We start from the raw sequence: 21,917 nt of genomic DNA on the forward strand, positions 1-21,917 counted from the left end.
CACAAAATAAGCATTTGGCAAACTGAATTAATGAAGTATAAGCATTGCTCATTTTCTACTAACCACAGAAAGTGAAATGGATCACTAATCATACTTTTGAAAACACTGTTTAGAATTCATTCATTTATTTCTATTAATTATGTAAGGCTAGGCTACAGTAAGAAGTTGGCCCAAACATGTAATGGTTCAGCAAAAGAAATTTATTTCTTGCTCACTCAGTAGTACAAAGTGGTTCCACATTGGCAGGTAGGGTTCTTTTACTGTGCCATTTGGGGATCCTGGCAAACTGAACCTCTGCCATCTACAGCACGTGGCTTCGAAGGTCACAGAGGTCACTGTCACAGTCATAGGGGAGATGAAAGATCATACAAAGTAGTTATGGGGGATTGAGTCTAGAAGGGCACACTTCACTTCGGTTCACAGTCCATTGGCTAGAATCCAATCACAAGACCTCATCCAACTGCAAGGAGGGCTGAGAAATGTAGTCTAGCTATGTGTCCAGGAAGAAGAGAATGGATTTTGACAAACAACTAGCAGTCTCTGTCAGAGTTGAGCACTCAAATATGCATGCATTCTTTGTCTCAATGAATATGTGCTAATCATATCTTATATGCCAGAACTATGCATACAGATTAAAAGGGTACTGTATAAAGATGGTCAAGTTCATGTAAGTGAGATGCAATCCAATAATCACACAAATCAATATCTGATTGCTGTATATCATTACAATTACTGGGCATGATTATAGTAATGATAACTATAGTCAAAACTTCAAAAGAAGGGTATAAGGAACCACTAAAGAATATTTAAGAAAGGCTTTACTTAGTCTTGGAGTCAGGTAAGGCTTCTCTAAATAAATGTTGAGGTAAGGTCTGAAAGATGAGTAAAGGTTACATAAAAGGGAGAATAACGAAAGGACAGAATGTGTCAAGCAAAAGGAACTGTTCATATGGTGGTGCTAAGAGTACAGTTAACATGACTTATTTCATGATATGAAGAAGCCTGATATGAAGAGGCTGAGGAGTAAGCAGGAACAAGACATTGAAGAATATTTTAACTGGTGGTAAAGTTGTGGATCTTTATCCCAAGAGAGACAGAAGACCTACTTGAGGATTTTAAGTAGATTTGTTATTTAAGAGGCCGACTCTGCCCACTATATTCCAGGAGTAAATTGGAGGAGGACAATTTAGAGACTATTAGAATATCCCAGGTGACAGATTATTGGATTAGGGGGTAAATACTCTAATATTGAAATATTAGAGATTTATTGGAAAACGATGGAAACAAGTGAACCCACTTGAGAGATTTCTAATAGATAAAATCAGATCTCTAAAGAAGTCAATGGTCAGTGATAATGCCCAGTTTTCTGGCTTTAGCAACTGTTTGGAGGCGGTTACCAATACTGAAATAGAGTGAACCAGGCTTGTGAGAAATGTAATGCAATTCAGTTTTTGGCATTTGAGTCTAAGATCTTTATTTAATGTACTAATGTGGAAATGACAAGGAAGCAGTGGATATATAAGTCTGGAGTCCAGATAAAAGATCTGAACTGAAGAAACAATCTTGGGAATCACTTCTGGATTGTAACTAAAGCCATAGACAGGGACAATATCAGTTTAAGAAGAAAAGAAATGGGCTTGGACTAGAATCAGTGGCCAGAGAGGCAGATAAATCAAGAAAGCCTCCAGAATTACAGAATCCAGGGAAGAGAGAGAAGTCAACACATCCTGCTGAGAGTTCAGGTTAATGAAACCTGAAAAATATTTATGACTTATCAAGATGGATGTCATTTGAAAACTTGGCAGAAACAATTTCAATTCAATAAAGTAATGGAGAAATCAGTAGAACATGAACAAATAGGGACAGTGATTGTAGACAATTCATTCAAGAAGTTTGGCTTCTCTAGATAGTGCCACCCTCTTCCCTATATATGGCACTACGTATGGGGAAGAAGGTGGTTGAAATAGGATTTTTGTTATAATAGCAAGTGCTCACATAGTACGTTTTATGTGCCAAGCACTCTTCTAATTACTTTACTTTGCCTTGTATTTTACCATGTTTATTTTGTTCCTTGGTTTTGTATGCTTTATTGTGTCCTAGTATCTAGGACAGTGGTGGCCCAGAGGAGATGCCCAATAAATGTTTGATGAACAAATAGTTAATGCCCGTGTCTCAGTCCAGTGCTCTCTCCATCACTCTGTACTGCACTGTACTGTTATTTTTAATAGGCATTTTGATTTTCTATTTTCATCATTTTTAGAGCACTTCAGAATATCCACTTTTCTGTTGTTAATTCTTATTTCTAATAGGACTACAAGTGTATCTCTTCATCAAAGTAGAAGTTAAAGATATAGTGAAAAAAATTTGAAGATGTAAATCAAAAATAGAAATCTGTCCTTAATTAAATTACATACATTTTATACCTATAGAAGAGTAACTTGTTTAAGTGCTTAGAGACTTTGCCCGTGCATCCCTGTGCCTGGAACATTCTTGCCCTGTCCTTCAAGGGGTTCACATTGACTCTTCCTGTGGAATCTTCCCATCTCAGCTCAGGTATTTTCTCTTCAAGCACACTTACATGTCACCAACCCCCCATATATACTAGCTCTAGCTGAAAGGGGAAAGCTGGAAGACTTGTCCTAAAGCTACATTTGCATGGCAAGCACATTTGTTTTACAAAGGATGTTTATTTGGGGTGGCTGGAAAAATTTATCCTTGATTATTGGGGGTATAAATCTCCAAATAAAGTCTTCCTTCCTTAATTCTATCACTAGACCCTGGCAAGTTTCAACCTTCTCCTCTTTGCCCCCAGAGTATTTGTGCCACCTGTTCAGTGCAGTTAACACACGATATTGTTATTCTGTTTAAATTTGTCTTTCTACTACATTCTGAACTTGTTCAAAGTCATCTTATTCCTCTAGGTATCTATGGAGCCTAGACTAGACCCTGGAAGAGTTTATGATGGAACTTAATCATTGCTTAGTAAGAAATGAATAGTTGAATGCATATGAAGTTAATCAATTACATGGTAACCTCACAAAAATAAGTATTAAAAGAAATAACATAGTCTCATTCACCTGAACCATTTACTGTCCATTTGCACGCTAGGCCAGATTCAGTCTTTTTAGCCTGGGTACATCCACAGCAACATTTCACACTGTGACCATCTGGACCATTAGATGTAAATACCGATTTGCAGATACTTCAGGGGTAGGAGAGTAGTTATGGGAATAAAAAGAATTTGAAAGATACTACCACACAAAGGATATGTTTAAAGCCACCCTATCTGTTATTAAAATTAAAAACCTGACATTGACCTTTCCTATAAATGAATAATATCTTTGTATTTTTACAAATGGAGAACACGCAAATAGTCTAGATTTTCATTTTGAGAGATTGGACTGCCATTTGTCTGTCACCTCTAAATAGATGCCCAACCTCAGAAAAAAACCTTCTATTCAGAGAGAATATCTCCAGTTTAACACATAGAAAAATCTTAAGATTAACATAAATAGAATATGTCCTTTTAAAATGTCACAGCATTAAGTCAATTCAGGTACCTTTTTAAAACTCATTCAAAAGTATAGCATTTCCAACAAGTGTGTGAACTTAGCCCCATTTGCAAAGATCATTAAAGTGAACACCTCTCTTTACACATAAAATGATGGACGGTGCTATAAAAAACAGCATATATTCATTTTAATCAAGCTTTTTATTTACCCAATGGAGATGACCTCTGTTCTAGTATCTATAATGCTTTTCAAAAAGGAAAGGTATTACTGTAGTTGTCTATATTAAATCATTAATTCATGTCTACTCTATTCAGTGGATGCTTTTAAAAAAATATCAGAATTATCAAGCTGCTCAGAACAAAGGTGCTTTCTGATTGTCAGCTCCACATTCTAAAAGAGCAGGTTAATTTCTCTGAATCTCACAGTTAGAACTTTCTAACACTAACTGGCAGTTTCCACCTAGTGATCAAGGCAATTGACTAAAATAAATTATACATAAAGCTGAGATTTCTAATAGTAGTAAGGTCCCTTCATGAGCTAATCATACCAGCAAAAGCACTCATCTGTCGGCTGCAACCCCATAGGGTCTTGAAATTATCGTATAAAAACTGCACTTCCAAGAATGTTTTCGTTTCCAGTTTCATGAAAGGACTAACTGAGCCATGTCTACAGAACTAGGAACAAAGAAAGACCTCTGAATATATTCATTAGTTGACTTGTTGATTAGCTAGAAACACTGTTGATATATCGAGTACTAGTGTCCATACTGTTTACAAAACAAGACTGGTGAGGCTCTCTTTTCAATGCAATCAACCAACAGTTATTTCTAAGCCCCTATCATGTGCCTTATTAGGTAGTATCAAGTACAATCCCTCTTCTTCTGGAGATTAGGGTGAGGGGAACTCGCAAATATGAATAGGGGAAAATATCTCTAGGCACCATACTACTGGCTATAAAGCAATTAATTACTAGTAGAAATCCTTGTGCACTATGGAGATACTTAAAGATATGGAACTTGGACTAGGGCTTAATGGTTAGGGGTAATTTAATTAGGCATAATAAGGGACTACAGACAGACATTGTAGATGAATTTCCTGACTAAGCAAAAATCTGGTGATGGGAAGGAAGATAGCTCAGAGACGTAGTCATTGCTGTGGTGACCCCTCCACACACACACAGTCTTGCACCATCTTCATGATGAAGGCATTTATTCCACTGGCCAAGAGTGTTGATGGCTGACACTCGTAACAACTGAGTTGCTCCTTCTTAGAATCTCCCTCACAGCTGAGGAGGCCCTGGTCCAAGATGTGGGGAAAGGCCACATCCAAAGACCGGTGGATTCAGGAGCATAAAAGTCATCTCTTCAGAATTTAGAACATCTCTGAAGAGCTATTTTAGCTCCAGAACTTCCTATAGGATCGACTGAGGCCTTTGGTGTGACTGCATCATAGCCCAACTTCTCCACCTGAGCCATCCTGCTTTCTGCATTCTCCCACAGGTGTTGATTCAAAGGACACATCCCAATCTCCCATTTGCAAATCAGTTTGCTTCCATGGAGAACCCAACCTGTGGATACTGAGGACATTGACTATAATTGATAGTAGGGAATCTGCATTTATTCCATCAATAGGAATCATATGGCTCTGCTCTGTGCCAGCCATCTCTTGTGGATCTCATACTCTGGTGGGGAAAACCTCAACAAAATAGAACTTCGAGCAATATGTGCTAGGATGAAAAAAAAAGCAGGGCATGGGGGTAGGTAGTGTGAGTGTTTAGGAGTGGATGGAACCTCTTCAGATAGCATCGCCATATAAAAGGTCTCTAAAGAGGTGATATGTAAAGCAGAAAGCTAAGCAAACTAATAGAACAATCCATGATAGTATCTGGGGGAAGAATATTGCAGGCAGAAGGAAGAGCATAGGCAAAGGGTCTGAGGTCAAAGTGTACCTAACGGGTTTGGAGGAGAGAAAGTAAGATCGGGAGTATAATGGTAGGAGATGGAGGGGTGAGACCCCCATCTATAAGGCCTTTAAGTGTAAGGAATACAGATTATTCTAAGTGAAATGGGAATACATTGAAGGGCTTTGAGTAGGATTGTCTCATGACCAGATTTCCACTTTGAAAAGATCAGTCTGCCTTCTATGTGAGGAAGAGTCTAGAAAGGAGCAAGAGTTGAAACAGAGTGGCTATCAGGAGGCTATTAGAGAAGTCTAGGTCAGGAATTATGTGATGCTTTAGACTTAAGGTTACCAATAGTCATGGTTTGCCTGGGATCGAAGTCTCCCAGTATACAGGACTTGTGAGGCTTAAACCAGTAGAGTCTTGAGCAAATGAGGGTGGTTGGTCACCCTTCTTGGACTAGAATGATGACCCTATAAATGGGGAGATACAGTCAAATTCAAAATATATTCTGAAGATTGAGTAGGTAGTGAAGTTGAAGAAAAAGATTTGGATAGTTAGGGCAAAGAATAGAGCTTCTTGAAAGCCAGGAAGATGGGTTTGGACCTTTGAAAGATTAGCTTGGCATTAGTATGTGGTCTCCATTGGACTTTGGTGAGACTATGACTTAAAGAAATCTTTGCTCAGACCATTTCAAAAGAGATGACAGAAGTATTTAGGGCATAGTCTCACAGAGTGGAAATGGAGGTGAAGGGGATAGAGGTAGTGGTGGAGGCCATGGTGTAGGGTGATGGTAGTAATGGCAGCAAATGGTAGAGATGCAGGTCATATTGGAAGTGGAGGTGGTGAGGGTAGAGGTCATGCTGATGATGGTGGTAGAAAAAAGTGAAAGAAAAAATACAGTTGAACATACATTACCCAAAAAAAGAAATGTCAAGACTTGTAGGCTGAATGACTAGAGGAAAACAAAAGGTAAGGTGGCCACCGGAAACAGATGAGTTAGCGACCCTGACAGGTAAGAGTGTTGAAAAGGCAAACAGTTGAGGGGAGGGTTTGCTGATGAACATCCATTTAGTAAGACAATCTAAAAGTGAAAGGAGAATATCCTAGTGGGCGGTCAGTTAGGAATATTAGTTTCTACCATTCCAGATGACAGTCTGACACTAAAGAAAACTCAGGGGCTTCCCTGGTGGCGCAGTGGTTGAGAGTCCGCCTGCCGTTGCAGGGGACACGGGTTCGTGCCCCGGTCCGGGAAGATCCCACATGCCGCGGAGCGGCTGGGCCTGTGAGCCATGGCCGCTGAGCCTGCGCGTCCGGAGCCTGTGCTCCGCTGCGGGAGAGGCCACAACAGTGAGAGGCCTGCGTACCGCAAAAAAAAAAAAAAAAGAAAAGAAAAAGAAAACTCAGGATCAAGTCAAAAGACTTTGAGCATTAGCTCCATGCTAATGTAAACCTTATGTAAACCGAGTTTAAAAATTTTAAAGCACTGAAAAGCAACTTCAGTTGATTAACATAAAAATACATGCTTAATTTGGCATACCAATTATGATGATTTTATGAGCAAATGAAATCTTACATGTTCAAGTTCCTAAGTTAATGAATTAAATGGAGATCTGTAAAAGGTGCTAAAATAAGTACTTTTCTCTATTTCCCTTTCTCCCAAAATATCCACTTTGAAATCCAGTCACTCATTCTTCCCCCATCCCATAGCTTTAAAATTAGAGGTAACTTGACATATTTCTTCTACTTGAGGTATGGTTTTTTCAAACTGCAACTGCTTTCTTCTGAAACTAAATATGTAAAATCTTAAAGATTCCCTAGATATCCTAAGATTGAAGAATAAAAGTATACTAGAAGTTATGACAACTCTTCGTTTAGAACACCTGAGATGCCTATAAAGTGTGGAATTAGATTATGGGCCACGAAGAACGGTGTCATTTAAGAGAGAACGGCTGATTAGGATGCTTAGAGTGACCTGGTTCTCCAGCAGTTCCCCAGGAAGGTTACTGTGGCAAATAGACTCCTGCAAAAAGAACCCTTCTGATGAGCATTTCTGAACAGGAGTTTTGTTCATTTACCTTTGTCTTGTCTCCTAAGGTTCAGATGAATTTGTCCATCCTTTGTATTAATTTCTGTGCTATCGAGGCCCGTTCTGTATTTTCAGAGACTATGAAATGTAATCTAGTCCGCTAGATTCTCCTGATATGTACATTAATTCCTAGGGGTGAGTAGGCACATTACAAGTAACTATTATCTACACTAGTGGAAGAGAGGTATGACCTAGATAATTCAAAATGAGGGAATTAGCTCCAATTTCCATATATTTACTTTTTGAAAATATGTGGAAAGTGATAATTCAGGGAAGGACCTTGTCTTCAAGGAGTTTTTAGTCATGTGGGGAAATTAAGACACGCACAGTAAGACCAAAAAAGTCCCCTTAGTAACGTAAGAGATATGTGGGTAAGGTGCTATGGGAACTCAAGAAATGAAAGAACCATGGCTATACACACATGTGGTGATATTTTCAAAAGCATTACATAAGCAGAAAGTACCATTTCTCTCTTCCTCTCTCTCTCACGTGCGCGCACACGCACACACACATTGAATATATTACTTCTCACCTATCGATAAATTATAGAACAGGTAGATACCCTTTCCTTTTTGAAAGATGGATTTAATGAGTACCCCCCAAAAAAGGAACTGCATTTTCTTAATTTGTTGGATTACATCTGGGCAGTTAATTTAGCCAATTTAACATATGTCAAGATACAGAGAAGGCCAAAAACAGCCAAATTAGGAGTACAACAGGAGAAGACCTGAGGATATGGCCTTCTGTACCTCACTCCTATGTTAGAAATCTATCTGCAAAAGTCTGGCACAACCATTACCTTCTTTGGAATTACTATTGGAGGGGGGATGGGCAGGGAAAAGATGCAAAGAAATAAACCCTGATTTGCCATACATATACTTAATGCCGTATGTCAGTGAGCAGTCTAGCACCTCCAGCATCTGAGAATACAACAAACTGCACACCCTTGCCCCCTCTCTCATGCATTAATATGAATGCAAAAATCTTCCTCATGTTCAATTACCAAAGTTCTTAGTTATCCTAAACAGTAAAACACTTAAGGTGGGAGAACCCATAGGCCTCTTTTCTGAAAAAGGTGAAAGTTCTATATAGCGTCAACATTTTAAACTCTTCAGTTATTCAGAGATGCTCAAATATAGGATTGGTGAATGTTCTTGAAACTAAAATATGATACCAATGAAATAGCGTGAGGGTATATGAGAAACTTTGTGTTACTGTGTATTTCACTTTTTTGACCCACTGCTTAGATTTTTATAAATTTTAGGATAAGGAAAAAGAAAGTTAGACCTCACTTGAAATGAGTAAAACTAAAAGTGCAAAAACTTATATACGTTTTTGCCTTTTTGCCTTTCTGCTATTAGGAATTTACAATTTCTCATCAATAAATAGAATTTAAATGGAACATGGAAACAAGTATTTTTCCCCCAAAAGTCTAAGTATTACACATAATCCTATTTGAAATGTCAAAAGACAAAAAAGTAGGTAGGTTGAGTCTACCAAAAAAGTGTTAGGCTCTTTTCAAAGCTATTTAATCAAGTTATTAATTTTTGCCAAGAGTTTTGCAGTACTATTCAGAAAGCAGTCTCTAAAAAATTGTCTTGGTCCCATCTCCTGAACCATTGAATTATGGATATATTTTGATGAATGTTAAAGTATAGATGAGCTAATTAAAAACTGAAATGAGTTACAGTCACTCTTGATGATACCTTAGTGAATGAAAGACCACTGGGTAAATGCCAGTGAACGTTAAGAGTTTTCAACTTCTAATTGTCATAATCCCCCTCCCTGAGGACTTTACAGTGTTTATGTACAAACCACATTCACCTTTATTTGAAAAATTACTTATACTTTCTTATTGGTTTTCATAGCAAGAGAAATTGGGTGATATCTGCTTCTCCCTTCGCTACGTACCTACTGCTGGCAAACTGACTGTTGTCATTCTTGAGGCAAAGAACCTGAAGAAGATGGATGTAGGTGGCTTGTCTGGTGAGTCTGATGTTTACTGTGTTTCTTGATGCTGTTTCATCGTGGATACCGAATGCACAGCACACGTGCCGCGATGCCCCACTCCTTAATTGGTCACAGTTCTCTTTCCCATGGAACCTGGAAGCAGTTTCAGAATTCATCCCAACACAGAGACCCAGGAAGCCACTCTCAATTTATTAGAATTAGCAGAGAAGATGAGACCTATTTTCCCACTTCACAGCCCAGGTATCAATTGGCAATTCTATAGCTCTGAAAGATGAAAAACTGCTTCTCTTTTGAAAGGCAACACCTATGACCAATTATAATTTTGTTCCCTTTTTTTTGTTTTGTTTTTTGGTCAAAATTCATTTATGATATGAAAAATACTGTTTTATCTGAGACTCATTAGGTTAATACTTAATTTATATAATAAAAGACAAATATTAGGTAAGTATATAGCCTAAGATAGTTTTTAGCAATACTGTTTTGTGTGAACATGCAGCATTTCAAATATATGTGAACAATAAAATCTGAGGGTGAATCCTCATGGTAATGCATTTAGTCTCTACAGCTTGTGTTGGGGATGGGGAAATTTGGGGATTTAAAGTTCTGTAAAACCCAATTTTAGTTTCAAAAAAAGTGAGTATATTCTTTTCTTTTTTTTTTTTTTTAGGTGAGTAAAGTATATTCTTTTTTTTTTTAACACCTTTATTGGAGTATAATTGCTTTACAATGGTGTGTTAGTTTTTGCTGTATAACAAAGTGAATCAGCTATACATATACATATGTCCCCATATCTCCTCCCTCTTGCGTCTGCCTCCCACTCTCCCTATCCCACCCCTCTAGGTGGTCACAAAGCACTGAGCTGATCTCCCTGTGCTATGGGGCTGCTTCCCACTAGCTATCTGTTTTACATTTGGTGGTGTATATATGTCCATGCCACACTGTCACTTCGTCCCAGCTTCCCCTTCCCCCTCCCCATGTCCTCAAGTCCATTATACTTGCTCAAAAGCAAAGTCAAATGAAGGACTTGTCATTTCCACAGCGGAACACAATTGTTTTTATTTTCTTCTCTGTGTGATTAAATCAGTTATATTCTTGATCTTCTAGTAACTAATTAAAGTGTGAGGAATTTTCTTGATATGGCACAGGGTCAAAAATAGACTATAGTTGTCATTGTTCATGGCTATGGAATTAGATCCAACATGACTGGTTATTCAGTGCTTTCTCTAATAAAAATATTGCAAACTTCAGAAGGTCACCCTCATGCAGCATGGTGATTTTATATTATAAAGTGTAACAGCTAAAATATGCTAAAGCTAAGGTTCCACCTACTGAACCACTAATCTGTCACCCAAATTCTCCTGGTGCCTAAATTTACTTCTCTTTATAAATATATTGCCTGGGGAATCTGCACGACTTCTTTCATGTCACTAAGACCCCATTTAAAAACTTGCTGCTTTCATCGCCTAATGGCATTAACAGAGCAAGTTTAAAGCAATAAGCAGTTTCTTTCAAAAATGTAGAGTATTTACTGTGCCTAAGATGCAAAATATATGCATACACCTATGTAAGTATCTATACACATCCACCTTTTCCTGGCTCTGTCCTGTAAAAAGGCCTAGAAACAAAGACTGACCTAGTAGCCATGACCATCCCAGAACCAGAAATGGTGTGAAAATACAATTTCTCACTAGAAGAACCTGGAGCTTGTTGGAGAAATGGTAGATTCCAGGTGTGGCAAAAGAAGGTATACAAGACAAGCCGAGAACATCTCATCATACCAGAAAGCAAGGAAACTATCAAAGACTAAGGGAGTCATGTCAACAGGCTTAAGAGTCACCTTGAAGAGGCTTCCACTGGCCAAAGATGTGATCATTTGAACATCAGTAATGATAATAAATGCAATGTATTTAAACCTAAAACAAAAGAGTATTTAATGTGCAGAGAAATTTTTAGGCACGAGAACAGTTTACCCCCAGAGTTCTACTTAGTATCTTGAAGTCTGACTTCAGACGCCTTTGACCTTTCCGCTTCCTTTGGTTCGATAGCCAACTATCATCATCTAGTTCTCTGCATCCTCTCTCCCACACTTCTTTCCAAACTCCTATGCCAACCACCTCCTCATCACCTCTATCCAGTGCTCTCCTGGTCTTCCTCCCCATTCACCTTAACACCCTTCATCAGAGTTCCAGAAGCAACTCTACCATGAAGCCAGTAACTTCAGGGTCCCTTATTTGTTCTGTCTTCTCCCAAAGTCCTAGAAAGGAGTCCCCATGGTCACAGATAGATATTTCACCCACAATTTGTTAATCACAGTTTGTGCCTCTTGACACTCTCACGCCTCTTCCATCATCCATCTCTCTTGTTGTTCAGCAGCATCAGAGATGCTACAGGCATTTTTGAGGTTTAGCTATGGGAAGTTGGGTCTAGCAGGACATTATTTATGTGGCTTGCAGTCATAACCATGTGTAGTTGGGTAACTGCTAGGTATCCCAGTGAAGGAAGGGCTCCTGGCATGACTCCTACTACCCATTGGGCTAACTCAACACTGTGACATGGAAGGGGCAAGGCCAGAGGTCATATCTAATTCAGTCTTCGTAACTCTATAAAAGAGAAAAAAATATATTCTTTTTTCAAATGCCAAACTACATTTGCTGAAAATAGCTAGTTAACTGGAACCAAAGTGGGCTATTTTCCCAGGGTTTACAATTATAGTAGCTTCACAACCCACCTAACCCAGTTCCACCCCTAAATTTGAAGTACCTGGAATGATTTGGTTGAACAGTTAAATATTAAATTAAGGATATTTAGCCTTGAAATATCCTTAAAGAGTCCTAATCATATGGGCTTCCTGCTGCCTGTAAAATTAAGTCATAATCACTCAGGTCTACATAATATAGATACTTCCAGACTACACCCCACCATATTTCTATATTTGAACCAAGTTGACCAGCACACTGGTCCCCAGAACAGGCGATGGGATTTGCTGCCTCCACTGTTTGCTTAAGTTGTTTCCTTCACCTGGAATCTCTTCCATCCACCAAGGAAGGTCTAGCTAAACCCTATCCATTCTTCAGGCCCAGCTGAAGTCTTATTTCCTCCATCCACTGAACAACTATGTATTGTGTCCCTACTTTATGTTAGGCATTGTTCTGAAACCAGGTTTACATCAGTGGACAAAACAGCCAAAGGACCCTGCCCTCATACAGATTACATTGTAATGTGCAGAAACAGACAGGAAGCCAATAAATAAGAAAAGCACGTTGTACACCAAGAGGTGATAAGTGCTATGAAGAAAGCAAAGCAGGGAAGTAGAATAAGGAATGTTGGGGAGAAGCTTTAAATGGGGTGGTTGGAGAAAGACCCGTGAGTAGGTAACCTTTTGGCAACAACCTGGAAGAGGTGAAGAAGTGAGCCATAGGGGTGCCTGGGACAGACAGCATTATACGTGGAGGGATTCCATGAAGCCTTTTTTGATCCATCCTAAAAGAACAAATTTTTTCCTTTTTTAAATGCCAGGAGTTTGTTTACACCCTTCAAACATCACGCTTCTCTGACTAGACTGTGCTCTATATTTATATATCCCACCATTCCCACACTGACTGGTAGCACTGAGCTGAGCTGCTGAATGAATAATCAATTATTTACAAAGGAGCTATGGCCTGAAAAAACAAGTCTTGCATTTCAAATTTGTTTAACCTACTTACCACTAAAATGACTTTAAGCACTTGGATGGTCTGTCTCAAAGTAAGTTGACCTATGTCCAAGGAGACCAAAATTATATAATGAGGTCCTTCCAGGTAATTTGAATGCCAAACTACATTTGCTGGAAATGGCTAGTAAATTGGAACCAAAATGGGTTTTTTGCCAGTGTTTAAATCCCAGTCTCCCACTGTGAGCAATTTGACATTGGACAAGTTATCTAGCTTTTAAGTCTCGGTTGCATTATCTGTAAAGTGGAAATAATTAGAGAATCTTATTTATAAGGTTATTGTGAGAAATAAATGAAAGCACACTAAAGTGCTTACTATTATTGTCATTATTTCTATTAGTAACCTTATCAAATCTTGGGCTAAATATGCAAAATGTGAAAGCAACCAATGGATAGTTTAACCAATTCCTTGATTTAGTGGGAAAAAAGCTTGATGGGATTGGCTGGTCAATTCAGACAAAGAGATATCAGTAGACTCCTGTATTCTAAGTCCCAATATCAAATTAAGACAATATATGGGATTAAACAAAAAATATTGAAGAAATAGGAACATTTTTAAAAATAATTTCTTACGACTCAACACAGTTTCTTTCTTTTCTACTGTATGAATTCAAAAAGCATGGCCCCAAGATTTTGCCTCTATCATATACCCAATATAACAAGCCATGCAAATCCCAACTCTTACCTTACAGTGACAAATTTGATTGGACCATTCACATATCTACAGTAGACACTTGAGCTTTGTTGCTTCCTGTTCTAGCGCTCAAGTATTTGAGCACCAGCGAGGGTTTCCGAATCTAGCTATTTGTATTGAAATCTTGAGTCCTGCAGGCGGCAAGGCTGTTCGTCAGGTGCACGTATGTGCAGTGGGAAATGAGCAGCTTTTGTGCCCTGTACTTGGAAAAAACTCAAGCCTTCGGCCTAGTAACCACAACTTAATATACATCTGCACTTTTGGAGTAAATCTCCCTTCAAATAAATGTTTTCGTAAAAATTGAGGTAGAGTATGAAGAGTGCCTTAGTCCATTCAGGCTGCTATAACAGAACACCATAACATGGGTGTCTCATAAACAGAAATATCTCACAGTTCTGGAGGCTGAGACATCTAGGATTAAGGTGCCAATAGGTTCTGTGTCTGATGAGAACCTCCTTCCTGGTTCACAGATGGATGTTTTCTCTGTGTCCTCACGTGGTAGAAGGAGCAAGGGAGCTCTTTGGGGTCTCTTTTATAAGGTCACTAATCTCTTTCATGAGGGCTCGACCCTCAAGAGCTAATCACCTCCCAAAGGTCCCACCTCCAAATACCATCGCATTGAGGACCCTGTTCCAACGTATGATTTTTAAGGGGACATTAACATTCAGTCTATAGAAAAGAGGTCTAAGAAATTGAAAGCATCAGAAAAGTTGAGAATTCCTAAAGGTGTGAGGTTCTATATATGTCTTGCATTTTTTAGCTGTATAATGTTTATATTTGAATTTCTACCCGTGTAGAGGCACAAGTCAGAAATAACTAGATACCCTGCTCCTAATTTCTTGTCCCTGGATATGTTACAGTTGATCTTCTCAGGTTTTTTTTTTTGGTCACCCCAGAAATTTGAGACTTCTGAGTACAGCTTTAAAGAGGAATGTCAAGACTCTAAATTCAGTTTGGGCTTTATATATCACAAGTTAAAAAAAATTCTGAAAGTTTTCCAACGAGTACATAACTGTTCCAAGAAGGAAAGACAAAACTTCTGAACCAACAAAATGGAAGTGATAGTAAGCTTTTAAGTTTCTGTATTAGGGAGAAGTTCTAATTTTCAACTTTAATCTGAAAATTGTTTTCAAGTGTTAAGAAGTCATTAGCACATAGTTATAAAACACTCTACTAATTTAGAAAACCTTTTCTAACTTGGTTTTCTCATGTGGTCCTCAAGATAGACCTGTAAGGTAGTTTCTGAAGGTGATATTCTCAGAAAATTGAAGCTTAGAGACACTAGACAATGTACGTAAATCATCTTGCTCCACGTCTGTCACATACGTGGCATTCGATACTGGCCATTGCTTTTGTCATTATTGACATTCAAAGCCACCTAATGTGTAGATTGTAGAGCTGGGACTGAAGTCCAGGCCCTACAATTCCCCAACATAGAACATCTCAAAGACTGTTCCATTTCCCTCTTCCGCTGAAGCTAGGACAGAATTCTTTTGAAATTTTTCTAAATGTTTGTACTGCTAGGAACCATGGCAAGTAAATCAAGGTAAAAATCTGCAGCCCTGCCCCCTTGATATGGTTTGTGTTCACTTATATTGTGAAGAGAACATCAAAAGTATGCCAATCATTGGCAGCAAGAGAATGCTGGGAAAACATAGGAAGGACTGAAATGATATGCCCCTAATTCCAGCAGTCTGCTGAAGGTCAAGGACCTGGAGAGGTAACTACAAGGTAGGATCAGGTCAGAGACATCCTGAGGGCTGGTTGGAGAGAGCGTGGTGGAAATTGTTCTCTCTTTTTTGATTTACTTTATATATTTATTGAAGTATAGTTGATTTACAGTGTTGTGTTCATTTCTGCTGTACAGGAAAGTGATTCCATTGTACATATATATATATATATACATTCTTTTTTGTATTCTTTTCCATATGGTTTATCTCAGGACATTGAATATAGTTCCATGTGCTGTACAGTAGGACCTTATTGTTTATCCATTCTATATGTAATAGTCTGCTAACCCCGAACTCCCACTCTGTCCCTCCCCCCCCCCCGACCCTCCCCCTTGGCAACCACAAGTCTGTTCTCTATGTCTGTGAGTCTGTTTCTGTTCTATAGATAGGTCCATTTGTACCATATTTTAGATTCCACATATAAGTGATATCATATGGTATTTGTCTTTCTGTCTTAGTTCACTCAGTATGACAATCTCTAGGTCCATCCATGTTGCTGCAAACGGCATTATTTCACTCTTTTGTATGGCTGAGTAGTATTCCATCCCATATGTGCACCACACCTTCTTCATCCATTCATCTGTCAGTGGACATTTAGGTTTTTCCATGTCTTGCCTATTGTGAATAGAAACTGTTCTCTCTTACCATCTTTTCTCCCTTTCACTTTCCACACCAAGTCCCACCTCCAGTCTTCTTCCTGGCCGTCCCCAGATCTGTCTCATCACTATGGAATTTATACTGTGAAAAGCAAAGAGCAGGAGTAGAGAGGTCCCCCAAAGCATCTAAGTTCCAAAGAACAGGGCGATGGATTTCACAAACGGCACCAACTACTTGAGGGAGATGATGGCAGAGGAAGAAAGGAGGCACACGGTGGTAAAGAAGTCACCACTGCTTTACAGCAAACTGCCAGTGTGTGGACAAGCCCCTGACACCCAACCCAGTATGATTCACCATATGCTTCCCCAGCCCTGCCGGCCCCGCCTGCCCCCCACACACACGCACTGCTTTCCTTTCCTCAAGATGTAATTTTTTTTTAATTTGTCACGGGTTTGTCTTGTCATTTCTACTGTCCTAGAAATAGAATTTGGAAAATAGAGCCAATTTAAATTTTGGAAGTTATCTAGGAAAGGGCAACTCACCCAACCCTGGGGAATCACTAGATTCCACACATAGAAACCATGAATGAGCACAGGCCTATCGTTCTTTCAAGCACTAGTCAGCAAGATGTGATATTCTACCTACGTCAGAATCATCCCAGGTACATGTTAAAATTTAAGATTTCACGGACCACCTCAGACCAAACTATAACTGAATACCTATGGGTGGGAACCTGGAAATTGCATTTTAAACATTCCCCCATGTTACGCTTATGCATCTTAATAGGAAACTATACTTTATAGGGAATGTATAGAGTTAGAGGAAGCTAGGGTGGAAATCATATTGCAATATATGTGTTTGAAATCAACACATTGAACACCTTAAACTTACAATGTTTGTCAATTTATGTCACAATTCTTTTTTAAAAAAAAGAAAAAGAAAACTCTGTTTTAGAGGCTTAAATTCTACATCATAATTTTTTAGCTGAGGTCCGGGTCAGCCCAACTCCAAGTTATAATTTTTATCAGTGATATAGAATACATCCTTTGCTTCGTCCACTGGAATTTACTTAAGAAGTCCTATTTTTTTTTTTTTTTTAAATCAGCTCAGTATCCTCTTCCCTGAAAAATACCTTGCCCACATATCTAAATTACTGTCTTTTCTTCTTCGGTTTTTTCCAACCAGAAACAGAAGCAATAGGCAGTTCCTTTATACATTCATGATCACCACTCTTGACTGTCCTTCCATTGGTGTTGAAAGCATGACAAAGAAAACCACTCCAAATTCAACTGATTTGGACTAAAAGACACTAGTCTGGGAGCTGGGCCAACAAATCAAGTGGCAAAAACTTATCTGAGCCAATTAGATAGGGATATGCAAATTAATTGGCCATGATATCAGGGTCAAGCAATAACATGCAAATAAACTGGTATCTTATTGAGCTAACGAGATAGGAATATGCATAATAAGTTGGCCATGATGTCAGATGGCTTCATCCTAATTTTAGGCTTGAATGTTATAATACAAAATTCTGTGACACTTCAAAAGGCTTAATTACAATATTGATAAAATAGTCTGAATCCCTAAGATGTGAACAAGTTGATCTGAAAAAGAAATGACAAATCCTTAAACTGGATCATCCTGCAATGTGAGATCCAGCCACAATTACCACAGAACAGAGAGAGATGCTACACCTGAAGGACTAAGTGGTTTGGATGAAATGAGAAGAGGAGATGTGGGATGTGGGCTAGATTTGATATCAGAAAAAATGAATGATTGGCTGAAACACATTAGTTCAGAAAAGCACAAAAACTCCTAAATAAGTCCTTTAGCTGGCAGGCACATATAAATCATTCAACAAACATTTGAATACCCACTCAGCGCCAGGCACTATGCCAGTCCTTGGCTAAACAAGTAAAAATAACAGCAGACACTCACGTAGCACGATGTGAGCCAGACATCCTCCTAAATGCTTTACATATGCTAAGTGATTTAACCCACACTTACAACCCTATGAGGTAGATACTATTTTTAATAGAGAGGTAAGTAACTTTCCCAAGGTCACAGAATCAGTATTTGGCAGATTTAGGATGTCAAGCCAAGCAGTCTTCCAACTCCACGAATAAAACTCGACTTCTCAGGCATTATCCTTCCTCACCAGGTTCAATCTGGATGACAGATGGCTCACTACCTGTTATAGTTTGAGAGATGGCCAAAAATTCTACCTGATTCCAAAATTCCTTCATGCCCAAACTAAAATTAGATCATGGAAGCCACTAATATAAATTCACTGGTTGATTGTTCAATTAGGTTTTGGTTACTTAGATGGCAAAGACAGGATCAATGAGTTCATAAGATCAGACATCAAATACTAATAGATTTCCAGTCGGAAAGGACCACGTCAGTTTCAGTGTACAGACTGGTATGTTATTTTAGTGACTGATTCTTTATGCACAAAAGAGGACAAAATACAAAACAGTGTAGTTTCAGCTGTATCAGTGGTAGAGACGCAGGGATGTTGCTAGAATATGGAAGAAAGCCCAAGTCTAAAGGATTTGAGTGCCTATTAGGCGGCAGAGGAAGACTAAAGAAAAATTTTACCTACTACTCAATATCAAGGGCTGATTCTGGATGACAGTATGTATGATATGATTGGGATGGGGGGGAGATATGATTTAATAGTACAAAAGCTTACTGCCCCTATAAAGCGCTATGGGACTCTGTGGGCCGATATTACATATTTAAATAATAAGACTGAAGAAACTTGAATTGCAACAGACAACTACCAGGAAAATAGAGCTCATCTGGACAATGTTAATGAGATCCACATATGGAGAAGTGGAAATAGTTCCAAAGAAATCTGAATTTTTACTAGTCACCTTGAAACTCCAATTCTGAAGGTGACATCCATGTTTCCAGCCACTGAAATTCCAAGCTCAGTGAATAAATCCAAAAGAAAAAGAAAAAAAACAAACCTTGCTAGGCTGAGTAATCCAAAGTGTGATAGATGAGCTTCAGTGTAGTCAAGCTTAGAAGTAATATATTGAAAGGAAAAAAAAAAGTTAGAGTATAAAATAATACGGTCTATTATAAGCCAAGAAAAGTCACACAGAGCCATCCATTGAAGACATTTATCAAGTGTGCCACTACAACAAGAGGCTTGGTGCTGTCGTGGAGGATTTTATAAACACAACAGGGAAAAAAGGCCCTGCCTTTGTCCCAGACTGGAGCTCATTCACGTATGGAGAGCCTGTGGTTACAGTCCGACCTTAGGAAAGAGAGTGGGGTTAAAGGCCCAGCTGCCAGAGAGGCGGCTAGAACAGGGATGAAGAGGCTGTGTGTGAGAACAGGCTAAGAAGATTGCGACTTTGTAGTCTGGAAAAGGAAAGCTGAGCAGAGATATGATTAGAGTCTGAAAATCATGAAAGGTAGAGCCAGAGTAAGACCAACCTGTTTATCACATCCCACAATGCTAAGATTAGGAAGTGACTTTGATGCTTGAAAGAGAATAGATAAAAGGGAGGGCCATTGAGAATCATCCCAAAGGCACCTTTCTGCTCAAATTCTTCATCAGATTTTCTCTGCTACTTTACAGTTCAGTAGTAAAACTTGTTCTAGGAGATGGAGTGGGTTAAGATCAATGTATGGGTCTGTTTTGAGTTATAGGCTTGAAAGGGGACATCTCTAAACCTTTATTGTATGTTGTCTTGTAGGACCCCATGTGCCTTTCCATGAGTAACCATCAGAAACAGACCCCACAGCTGCAAAGTTCACTAGCTGTTCAACCCAGAATGGCTATATTTGCATCCTTGAGTTTCCATTCTATCCTCTGCTCTCCATTCAGTATGTAAGAAAGGAATAGCGAAGGCCAGATTTAATAGGTAATTGCACTGGCAGGATTAAAGCCCCCAAATACTTGTTTTTAAAACTGTATTTGGTGGGCTTTAAGAGATTTTATTATCTATATTATATGTATTTGATAATGTTTTAAAATAAAACTATTAAAAATATATCACATTTGTGTCAACATTATAAATTAACTATACTTAAACTTTCAGAAGTTAAAAAAGTATTGCAAATATCTTTGCCATTTTTCACTTCCTTTTGTGACACTGCCAGTTTCCCACTCAGCCTGGAACAGTTAGGTAACAAAAAGGGGAAATACTATTGAGTCTGAAACACCACAACAATGCTCAGAGAAATAGAAACATCAAAAACAATCTTTTTAAAAAAAAATTACATACTTTATTATAGTCACCTCCACTTTCAAAAGGATATATTGTTTTTATTTGGTCCCTTAATCCCTTATTCCTGATTTGTTATAAATTTAATCATTCTTTTTCCTTCCTTTTTATAGCCTTGCCACTTGCTTGTACCAAGAGCTACCTTGAGAGCAGAGATGGTGTCTACATATGTTTGCCTTCTCAGAGGCCCTGGAACTTATGTGAGGGGAACATACTTCAGCTTCCCTGCCTAAACAACCAGTTACAGATTTTAAGATTCTGCCAATCTAACTGGTTATTTTGCTTTCACCTTCCAACTGATCTGACTTAATTTCTTCCATTTAATGAAATCCTTTTGGCATCATAGAGTAGTAATAGTATAATAGAAACAGCAGCTAAGAAATAAGATCAGAAACATAACATGTAGTTATTGAAATTGATTTCAGCTGTCATTTTCAGATTTCTTTTTTCCTTTATTCCCCCACTTCCTTAATAGTTTAAAAAAAAAAGTGAAACAGATCATCTCCAGGAAATAAAGGAAAAGAGTAACCCAGAAATGCACACGTTACTACAGTTATTCCTCAATGAGGGTCATAAAGACATTTTTCAGTGAAGAAGTAAAGACAAAAACGGTTCCCTAGTCACATCTTTAGCCCAGCATGAACAGATAAGGCAATGACTCAGCATCTTACTTGTTCATTGCTTTATAGACTAACTCCTTATAAAAGTCAAGAGAACATAGCAGCTGGTTGCCTTTTTCAATTCCTAATGGCCTAACTTTTGCTACATATCATTCTCAGGGCTCCCAGGAAAACTAGGAGGCTTTCTATAACTTTTTTCTTCTACAAAAAAAAAAAAAAAAAAAAAAAAAAGGTTTTAAGTGTTTACTTAGGAAATTAACTTTGTAACTTGAAAATATGAGATAAGCACATTATTTGATCTCCTTGGGAAAGCTCAAACTGCTTTTGCTCAAAACTAAAGCAACATGGTGACTGACTTAACTTCTAGACTTCAAACTACTGATTTCAGCTAATAATATGACAGCGTGATTAACTGTCCCATGTGAACCAAAAAGAGGTGAATGCATTTACTGATAGCACACTTGCAGAGCTCATACGCGTACATATGGAACTGTGACATGTCGCAGTTATCTACAGTTGTTACAGCTGCCTTTTGTTCATAGTATTATGGACTTTCATATCCTAATTAAGGAAACAAATGCTTTCACACATAGCACTGTTAAACTATTTCCCTCCATTTTTAGTTTTCAAATTATAGAGAAGCTCAATAAAATTAAAATAACCTATAACCCCACCACTGATTTCAAATGGAGGGTAAAAAATTAAGCCCCAAAACTACTCCCTCTAATCCCTTTCCATTCAGAGATAATTCAGTGTCTGAAGGAAACAATTTGAAACTTCACATCAAGATTTTTTTGATTTATATAAATTATATGTGCATATATAATATATGCATTTTATAAAAATGAGATC

At 38.3% G+C, this 21,917-nt stretch overlaps 1 protein-coding gene across 3 annotated transcripts in view; it reads left to right on the top strand.

The window, feature by feature from the left end:
- The window catches only part of SYT1 (synaptotagmin 1), a 533,541-nt gene that overhangs the window by 442,918 nt on the left and 68,706 nt on the right, over nucleotides 1-21,917 (top strand). For all 3 annotated transcript variants that reach the window (XM_060025297.1, XM_060025299.1, XM_060025298.1), the window contains one exon: nucleotides 9,369-9,486. In XM_060025297.1, coding sequence (XP_059881280.1) covers nucleotides 9,369-9,486 — 118 coding nt within the window. The remainder of the gene's footprint in view (nucleotides 1-9,368; nucleotides 9,487-21,917) is intronic.

The sequence above is a fragment of the Delphinus delphis genome, chromosome 11, assembly GCF_949987515.2.
Source record: "Delphinus delphis chromosome 11, mDelDel1.2, whole genome shotgun sequence".
Lineage (NCBI taxonomy): Eukaryota > Metazoa > Chordata > Mammalia > Artiodactyla > Delphinidae > Delphinus > Delphinus delphis.